At 55.0% G+C, this 10,225-nt stretch overlaps 1 protein-coding gene across 1 annotated transcript; it reads right to left on the minus strand.

Annotated features, from left to right (window-relative positions):
* Window positions 1-255: 255 nt before the first annotated feature.
* Window positions 256-3,896, minus strand: LOC135297542 (protein PET117 homolog, mitochondrial). Its single transcript, XM_064415240.1, has 2 exons — window positions 3,719-3,896; window positions 256-405 (listed from the first exon to the last, which is right to left on the minus strand). The coding sequence occupies exons 1-2, from the start codon at window positions 3,812-3,814 to the stop codon at window positions 256-258; spliced, it is 246 nt and encodes an 81-aa protein (XP_064271310.1). The 5' UTR covers window positions 3,815-3,896.
* Window positions 3,897-10,225: the final 6,329 nt, after the last annotated feature.

Raw genomic sequence — 10,225 nt, forward strand, 5'->3', positions numbered from 1 at the left:
GAGGGACAGGGAGCCTGCCCAACAACGAGCTGCTCCTGCCCAGCCTCACACGCGGCCCAAGCCTCCGCACTCCAAGTACCAATCACAGACAAAATGGGTTTTGGTCTGCCCTAAAGCTGCAGAGGCTGGATTATAACTTATACACAATAACCAGTCTTTCACAGATTACCTCTCGTTGTTAAAACACCTGCAAGAAGCGAGATGCAAACGACCTTCAAACGTCTTTAATCAAACCTCTGAGGAGGCAGGCCGAGCCTAGGACTGCTGGGAGCGTTTTTCCATCAGCGCCTTGTCTCTCTCTTCAGTGAGCTGCTTTGTCAGAGCAATCTGCTCTTCTAACAGGCGAACGTTCTCCTTTTTCTGCCTCTGCCGCTCAAGATCTCTGACAACGCCACTTCGCAGCCTCTGCAAACACAAAGGACAGGGTTTATCACAGCCCGGGGATGCTGATCCGCACCAGCCCCACCCAGGCTCCACCCCTCCCGCAAGGCTGTTCCCTCTGCTGCTCCTGCGGGGTCTTCCCACAGCAACTTAGTAGTTGGAATCTTCAGGAGCCAATCTGCAGAATCACTACACCAAAAAAGTGCTTTATTTGCGCTCACTTCAGAGGTTGGGTTTGCTAAGTGACAAAGCTATTGAGCAAATAAATGCTCGGAGCCTGTAATTCCCATGCCATGCAGGATGGATGTGACATGAAAAATCCTGTCATCTCACACCTAAATCTTCACCAAATCACAATGAGCTCCTCAAAACTTCTCTACTTGGAGGCAATTTTGTCACAAATTGGAAACTATTTTAAGAGAAATTGGCATGTGTCTTCACTTGCTTCTTTCTGCTCATGTCTTAATCTTAAAAAACACCCACAGCCTGCTTATGCCAAACTCTTGAAAAAGCAAGGCACTTGCTTCACAAATATCCCCTTTACCTAAACTGTTCGTTATAAATCATGTAAACATATAACACATATATAAATAAATATATAACGTGCAACACAACACCAGCAGCTTTCAACCTGGGGTGCCACCCCTCAAGGGGTGTAAAAAGTCCTAAGAAAATCCCAGCTGCTTCTTCCATATGCTTCTCTCTCTCTTACCTAGACATTTCTACTCAATTAGGTGAAAGACCAATAATTTCTGACCTGTTTGAATGATGCCAAAATGCACCTGCAAATTATTTGAAAGCTCACCCTGAAGTCACTTGAGAGGATGTCTGTGACTATTATTCAACAAGTTATCACGGGGTTTAATTGCTCACCTAGCAAGCCAATGACTGCACACTTCAAATGCACTCATTTCTCCTGTCAAGAAGATTTCTTCTGTCTAAACAGAAAGGTTCTGTTTAAGAAATAATTTTATCTTGTTAAGAAAATGCACAGCCGCATGCATCTGCCAATAATCAAAACTCTCCAGAAATTAATCTAATAAAACCAGTTCCTTCCCACCAGCTTCCATCAACTGAACTCAGGCTATGAATTACTGTAATTACTGATTACTAAAAATCAGTAATTTGAAACTGAACACAGAGTTCATACAGTTATTATTACATTACTATTAGTTAATAAAAATAAAGATGTGAGGAGATACAAGGTAACTGATCAATTGCACCAAGAATGTAACCCTTTTTCCTTCACAAAACCCTGCAATCTTTCAGACGGTGGATGTACTTACTGTGAAAATGTACATTTTGCAAAAGTTGCCTTTAGAATTTGAGTGTCACAAGTGACAAAGACCTGAAATGAAAAAGTTAACCTTCTCATCTTCCTCTATTCTTGGAAGTTAGCCCTGCTTGTCTTCTGCAGGCATGAAAAGCATGTGCAAGCTCAAAGCACTCTGGGCCTGGCACATCAATTTATAAAAGTCAAATGTTTATTAATCTGCATAAAGATAAACTTGAAATAATCTCTACACCAGGACTGTAAAATATCCAATTATTTATTTCCATTATGTTATCTAAAAAACTGGATCTGTTGAACATGAAGCCACTACTGCCTGACTTGGCCATAAAGAATTATAAAATCTCAGATTTAATTTACAAAATATAAGCTTTGAGCCTTGGACCTTCTGAGTAGGTATTAGCCTGTAACAGGATTTGGGTCAAAAAGTTCCATGCAGTTTAGGTGTCCCAGTGAAACACCCAAGGGTGATGTTTACTCTGCCACTCCAGGACCCCAACGATCCCTGCCTGTGCCATTCAATGTTCCCCAACTCCTGCTCACACAAACCCCCCTCCTTCCTCACCCAGACCAGTCTCATCCTCCAAATTCCATCCCTCTCAAGCACTGACAATCTCTTGAGGGGAAGAAAATGTAATCCTCTAATCACAGAATGTATCACAGAGCCCAAGCAACAGCCAGCTGAGCTGGGCTGTGGACTGGGAAGTTGAGCTCTGGTGTTCTGTAACTTCTGACTGCCCCAGTGCCAGTTAACACAGGCTGTTTCTGTGTGCAGTTTCCAGATTTTTTTGTATGTAAGTGGAGAAGGATCAGATGTGTGCCCTCATATAACCCTGGGCTGATCAGCAGGGTCCAAACCAGCACACTCCCTGCCCACACAGCACAGCTTCACACAACCCTGACACAGCTTTTAGTCCCAGGCAGGACTGCCCTGCTCCAGGCCTCACCATGCTCACACCTGACACCTTTTGGCTGTGGGCTCCCTGGCACGCAGGCTGCCTGCCAGGAACTCCCTGATTTTTGGTAAATATAGCACAGAGAACCTCCCCGTTCAATTACCACACGGTGCTTCTGACAGCCTGCAGAACGAGAGGGGAGCAGGGACAGGGGCATGGCACGGCACAGGGCTGTCTGATCTCCAGGGGCTGAGGAAAAACAGGGCACACCAGTGGGACAGCACAGCCAGAGCCCTGGGAACACTGCCAGGGGGGTGGCCTTGGCTAGGGGCTGCAGGATCACATCCCCTCTGCAGGCTGGAGAGGGAGGAAACACCTCCCCCGAGCCTCACCTGGAGCTCCCCAGGGAAACGCACAGGACAGCATCAGGGAGCTGGTGCACCTAAAAGAGCGTGGACAGCACAGGGGCCAAGGCAGGAAAACGCGGGGAAGGGGTGGCCTGTGGAGAGAGCACCATCGGGGGCAGCGGGCAGCGGCTCTGGGAGCTGGGCTGGGCACACACAGTGCTGGGGCACGGAGTAGGTGTGGGCAGGGACAAGGAGCTGCAGGGATGGATGGGTGGATGGATGGATGGATGGATGGATGGATGGATGGATGGATGGATGGATGGATGGATGGATGGATGGATGGATGGATGGATGGATGGATGGATGGATGGATGGATGGATGGATGGATGGATGGGTGGATGGATGGGTGGGTGGATGGGTGGGTGGATGGATGGATGGATGGATGGATGGACGGGTGGATGGACGGGTGGATGGATGGATGGATGGATGGATGGATGGATGGATGGATGGATGGATGGATGGATGGATGGATGGATGGATGGATGGATGGATGGACGGACACCTGGGCTCAGGTGCGGGTCCGCACAGCGCGCGGGGCGGGGCTTAGCGGTGGGCGGGGCTTAGCGGTGGGCGGGGCTTAGCGGTGGGCGGGGCTCCGCGCTGAGCCCGCAGGTGTGGGCGGGGCCTGCCGGGCCGCCAGGTGAGGGGGCGTGGCCTGAGCGCGGGGGGCGGGGCCTGCACTGAGGGCCGGGGCAGGGCCCCGCTCGCCGCCTCCCCCCCGCGGCCCGCGGCGCGCACTCACCTCCAGCTCCCGGCGCTGCTGGATGTGCACGGCCGCCACGACGGCGGCGGAGAGCAGCGCGGAGACGGCCAGCGCCAGGCGGGAGCCCCGCGACATGGCCGGCGGGGCCGCGGCGGGGGAAGCGGCGGGGGCGCGGGAGGGCGTGAGGCGGCGCGCCCCGCCCCCGGCCGAGCGCCGAGCGCAGCGAGCCAGGCCCGCGCAGCCGAGCGCCGATGCGGGGCGGGGCGGGAGCGGCTCCCGGAGAGGCCGCCCCGGGAGCGGGAGCTCGCCGGGTGCCGGCCGGGAATTCTGCCTCGGGGCGCTAAAACCCGGCCTTTGTTCCCGCAGCGCCCCTGGGGATTGGGTGCCCAGCTGTGCCCGCGTCTCCTGGGGCTGTTCCCTGGAGCTTCCTGCCGGAGGTGGCGAACAAAAGGAGGTTTGTGCGGCGCGCAGGAAACATTCCTGGTTCTGTCGAGTGGAGACCTCCAGTTCTGCGCTCTCCTCGCCCAGAAATCCCGAGCTGCATGGGAGAAGCAGCTGGAGAAAGCTGCCCTTCAATTGTTTGGTTTCTTCTCATTGTTCAGTGTGTGGCCTTCAGGCCTGGCGTTTGCCAGTTTTTCGTGCTCGGGAGACAGAATTATTCCATCCCCAGCCCTGTCTGCGGTGGGAGAGGGAAATCAAACACACTGATCCCTCCTCATGATAATCTTTTTCATCTCTCTGCTGAATGAACGCGATTAAAATGAAATCAGTGGGGATGATGATGTTCCAGTCGAGTCTGGTGGCAGTGCTCACCTTGGTGTGTTTATTCTCATTGGGGTTTGTACATAAATGCTTGTGAGGGATCCAAAGCCCCTGGAGTGCCAAGAACGGGGTCGAGCCGGGAGCCTGGTGGGAGCCAGCCCAGCACCACAGCACTGGGGAGGGGGGCAGCTCCTGGAGGGGCTGAAATCCCCGGGAGCAGGGAGCGCTCAGGCTGCGCTTGCACAGTGCCCTGTGCTTCAGGTGCTCCTGCTCCTCCCGTTCTCCCAAGGGCTGCTCGAGGGCTCAGCTCCCCTGCCCTCTGCTCTGCCCCCTTTCCGTGCCCTGGGCTGAGAGGGACCTTTCCCAAACCCACTTTAGCAGCTGGCCTGGTTTAAATCCCGTTTTCCTTTCTCGGAGCCCGGCTGCAGGGGCAGGGAAGGGGTGTGATGGAGGTGGGCAGGGCAGGGGTGCCCAGAGGGGATCTGCACGAATGGGGGATGTTTTCCTGCTGGGGAAAACCTCCCCAGCTGCCGCTGGGCAGAAGGACACGAGAGAAGAACTCAGCCCAGCGAACACGAGCCTGGTGGCTGTGTCCATGAGACTCCCAAAGAGAGAGGCAGAGCATGGGCTCACGCTGAGGGATCAGGAGGGTTTCTCTGCTGGTGAAAGCCGTGCCGTGCCCTCTTTCCTGTGCCTGGTTCCTCCCTTGCTGGCCCGGGAATAGCGGCACAGCCGCTCATGGAGGTGGGGCCAAGCGCCAGGAGGAAAAGGGCTGGGTCACACCTGAAGGAGACTGGAAAGCTCAAGGCCATTTTTCCCCTGGGCAAACAGCTCAGATCTGGGTAATGATCTCGGATAACATCTTCAGTCCATCCTTAGGGGGCATTTTTATCCTGGATTTCAAAGAAAATTCAGCTTGTGCAACCCCTGTGTGCCTCATCCACCCTCCACGCTCTTTCACAGGCATTTGGCACCCTCTTTGATAAGGCTGCATTGTAGACCCTGTCTCACTAAGACTCCCATGTTTATTTCCCTGTTCCAGGCGCTCTGATGGATGAGGAGGAGTTCTGGCTAGGCTTTGGGTCACTCTGGGGAGCTTCCTGTGGAGAGAAGGGGTGGCAGTGTCAGCTCAAGCCTGTAAAAGAAAAAGGACTGAAGCCTAAGGAAGATATCCTGTAAGATGTGGAAGGGGAGGGAGAAAAGCACAGCCCATTTCCAGGTTTGGTCCTGAACCACAGCCCCCTCCTGCTCCGTCTGTCCTGTGTCATGTGCGGAGCCAACCTCAAGTTATCAAGTTAACAACCTCGGTCATCAAACTGCAAACTAACAAAAAATAATAATAGCAATTTCAGAAACCGTCCTAAAGGCATGTTTTCACAAAGCTTTCTCGGTTTGCCCCCCGTGTTCTGGTGGGCTGCTGGCTGTCCTTCCCTGCCTGCAGAGGCAGCTCTCCCTCCCTCCCGGTGTGTGTGTTTGTTCTCACACGGGGGACTTTGCACACACCCAGAGCTCTCCACTGGGACACAGGGCCTCACCTGCCTCAATGACAAAGACAAAAACCCCAAAACCTGAATTCAGCCTAACGCAGCTTCCATTTGCCCCGTGAAGCCGAGCGTGGCTGGCGAGTGTGGGTGTGGGTGCCTGCACGGCTTTGCCAAGGGCTCGGGGTAGAGGCAGAGCTGAGGAGGGGAGCAGGCTGTGCCTGCTGCTGTTAGCATTGATTTCCTCCTTATGGCAGTGCTAATTATAGCAGCAAAAAGTCTAATTGCTGTGTTGTAGGCACTTTTATCTCACCGTGATACCTTTTCCCTCTCCGAGAAACGGAATTATTCCCGTCCCTCCGCAACAGGGATGGACCTGCCTGTGGTGGTGTGGGCACTGATGGTCCAGGTGCAGCCACCCTGGCCCTGCAGGAAATGTTCCTGAAGGATTTGCTGGCAGGGTCGTGTTGTTTGTAATCAAAAGTGCATTACGCAGAGGAAAAAATTGTAATGTGTAACTTTTTGTGTCCCTCCTCTGTAATTCAGAGGGATGACTGAGGGCTTCTCTGTGCCCAGGAACCACAAAACTAGTTTTAATTCATGAAATGTATGCATTAAAAATGCTTTATTTTGACCAGGTCAGCCTCCTTTCCAGGCAGGTGGAGGTGTGCCTGGCTTGGGTGAGTTTTATTTTTGATGGGCATAAATGAAGTGAAAGCCCTTGGAACTCATCCCCTCAGCACTGGTACAGAAAGAAGCTCTGTGAACCTGTTCTCACCAGGAATTTGGATTAATTTTGTTGCTCCTCCCATTCAGACAAGCCCCAGGGCCCTCTGATAGTTCTTCCCAGGGAGCTGGAGGGAAGCAAATCTGATTGTCCTGAGATCTGAATGATGGAGTAAAGATAAATTAGGGGGGAAGATGACAGAATCCTTTACCAGCAAGGAGCACTGAAACTTTCCTTCCATTGGCAGGGCAGCCTGTGAAACAGTTACTTGGGATTTTAAATTCCCCGTGCACTTCCTCCTTCCAGCCAGGAGGGCAGGAGCTCCGGGCAGCCGCTGCTGGAGCCCTGCTGGAGCCCTGCTGCTTTTACAGCCGGGCTGGTGCGACTGCACGTCGGGCAGCCAGCCCTGGGGACACGGGTGGGTCACCTCCAGATAAATCAGCTAAGGTGTGGGGCTGCCACCCGGCGCCAACACCTCATATTGCCCTGGCCAGAGGGGGAAAAGGGGCCCCCAGACACCCCACGCTCCTTCCCTGGCATCGCCAGCATGAGGGAGTGAGGAGGGGGGTCTGGATGCCCTTCCCCATCAAATCCCTCCCCGCCTTCCCCACGGCATCCCCTCATTTTGGGGTGCTGCAGAGGGTACCAGAGCCAGGGAGTGCAGCCTGGCTCCCTCCTGCAAGTGCTTCCCCTGAGAGGGGGATGAAATGCGGGCAGAGGCCAAAGTCTGCCCGCTCAGCGGCAGGGAGAGGATGCAATCCCAGCAGTAATAATTATATTGGTGGCAATTGCACAGACCCTTGCCCGCGGCCGGCGGGAACGGCGGCGGCGCTGCTGGGAACTGAGGGCAGGGGTGCTTGCTGGCTTAGGGCTGGGCTCCTTCTCTCCTGGAAATCATTGTCAAAGGCACTGGAAGACAAAAACCGCTGTGCACGGATCCCCAAAGTGTTGGCAGGGTAATTCTGGCCCCCAAAGCAGGCTGAGCTGCACCCCCAGCTCACACCCTCCCAGGGAGGGGAGAGATTCTTGGGCTGCGGCCATGAGGGCAGCAGGAGAGAAGGGCTCATCTGGGTGTGTGTGGAGGGGCCAGAGGCACCCATGGGTGCTGCAGCCAGCTCTGAGCCCCCTCAGAGGTCAAACCAGAGGTGGAAGGAAGGGGCCCAGCTGGGAGCAGCACCCCTGCGCTCCCGTGGCCATTCCCAGCAGCAGGGTGTGTGTGTGCCGGCGTTTGGCTCGTCCTGGGCGTGTTGGAGCACATGCTGTGCTGTAGCACAGGCGGGACAGGCAGGGACTCTCCAGCAGCAGTGCTGGATCCCCAATGGAATCAGCCCTGCCCCTGCATGCGTGGTGCCAGCACAAGGAGCAGGAAAGGTGCATCCCTAACAAGGCAGTGCCCGACACAGGGCTCGGGGTGTTCTGTCCTGTCCCCTGGCCCTGCCTGGAGCTATTTTGTGCCCGGGCTGGCATCACCACTACCAGTGGCCAAGGCTGTCCTGGTGGTCTTCCTTGTCGGGGAGGAGCTGGGAGGAGAGCAGCAGAACCATCTTTTCTTTCTGCTGCTGCCAAACCCCAGGGAGCTGCACTGCCAGGGTGCTCGGCCCGGGGTGGCAGCAATGGGACTGTCCCAGAGCACCCAGCTGGGGACAGTTATTCCTTGCTCCAGCTGACCCTCTCTGCCCTTATCACTTCCTTCTCACTCTATAATCCTGCAAAAAGGAGAGCGATGGCAGGGACAGCGCCTAGCCCCTCCTGGAGATTTTTGAAATGGTAAAGAAATGCTTGAACTCCCTCCGCATACAATGGGATTTATGGCAGCCGTCATCCGGCAGGAATGAGGAAGCCTTGGGGGGCCCCAGAGGTGCCATTTGTCCTTGGGGAGGGGACAGGGGATTTTCTACCACCGAGGTTTGAGCTTGGCGGGGCATGGCAGAGATGGCAGGGCTTGTGGGAGGGGGGAAGCACAGCTTATCACGCCGTGCCAGCTGCGGGAAGCACGGGGTTCAAAGGCACACATTATTTTCAGGAACCTGGAAACAGACTGACTGAGTCAGCCCCCAGTTGTGGCTCATCCAGCGTTTTTCCACCAGGTTTTCACCCAGAGCTTTCCCCTTGTCTTCCCAAACCCCGACAAATGCTTGTCATCCCAGTCAGCCAATGGGCTTCGCATTCCTTTCTTGAGCTCTCAGCCTCCTTGAGCTCATCCTGGCGTGCAGTGCATCCCAACAACAGTGCATCCTGGTGGCAGTGCATCCCGATGTGCTGTGCATCCCAGTGCCAGGGAAAACGGGTCTTTTCCAGGGCAATACCTCCCATCTGCATGGGAAGCAGACTCAGGCTAGGCAGCAAAATGGGAACAGGGAGATGTGGTGATGATGAGTCGAGCATAATGCAAGGAGGAAAAATGCCTCTCACCTGTGGTATCCTTTCCACTGCATTCCAGCAGCCCCCTCCAGAGACTAAGCTGGGAAGCTGCTCAAGTGGCCAAACCCACCTGACTAAGGCTTGCTGTGACCTGCCAGGGAGAATCCAACATCCAGACATCTGGGCAAGAAGGGTGAGAGGCTGCTGCCACATCTCTTCACTGCTCACACAGCTGTTGGGTTTGGTCTCCTGTGAAAACACCAGAGAAACACGGGGCATCGAGGGCCACCAGCAGCAGTGACTGGTTACTGGAAGAGGGTGGAGGGGCTCTGACTTGAGTGGAAGTTTTTGGAAGTTAGAGCCCACGTGGATTTGCTGGTGTCTAAAAAAAGGTGATGTATTTTGAAGCACCGCAGAAGCATTCAGAGGAAGTAGCTTTCTGTCCTCTGTTTTGCAGGATACAAGTGAAATCCTGGGATTTCACTGCCTTTGGAACCCTTGCTGCAGGATCAGGCTGGTAGGAACACACTCAAGTTCCCAGGGAGGAAACACTGGGCAGTAGGATTGCAGGAAACCAAGCAACAAAAAAGCCCAAGCTAGACAATGCAGGCAAAGCTGGCAAGGGGCTTCAGAGAGCTCCAGAGACAGATGCTCACACAATCACCTTTCCATGTCAGTCTGAGAGCTCAGGGCTCTGCTGATCACCTTGTGAGAGGGGACATCTCTCCAGGAGCGTCACTGTCCTCCCAGAGTGGTGCTGGACCATGTGTAGGGGATGTGAGGCACACAAGATCCTCCAGCAGCCCCTTCCCCCTGGCACAGGGCCATGGATACCAGCGGGGAGGATGCTCAGGGGATGCTGCAGTCCAACACCCACCACAGACCTCACAGGGGGGCCTTTTCCACAGGGAGTGGGACCTGCAGGCTCAGCAGGAGCCTGTGGTGGTGCTGGGTGCCCCGAGGAAGCAGAGCCACAGCGAATGGGCGGCCAGAGAGACAGTGCTGAGCCGCTGGGGAGAGTGGGAAGGAAGTGGAGCCATAGGTCGAGAAAGACAGGGAGACGCCGGGAGTGGCAGGGGCCGTGGGAGGCAGGGAGACAGGAGCCCGGTGAGTCAGCCTGGTGGGGTGCTTTGAAACGCGGCAGGGAAGCACAGGCAGGGCAGGTTCTGCCGCAGCCTGGGGAGGCATCTCCCCCCAGCTGGCACCTTCTGCATC

This window comes from Passer domesticus, chromosome 3 (assembly GCF_036417665.1).
Source record: "Passer domesticus isolate bPasDom1 chromosome 3, bPasDom1.hap1, whole genome shotgun sequence".
In the NCBI taxonomy this organism is placed as follows: domain Eukaryota; kingdom Metazoa; phylum Chordata; class Aves; order Passeriformes; family Passeridae; genus Passer; species Passer domesticus.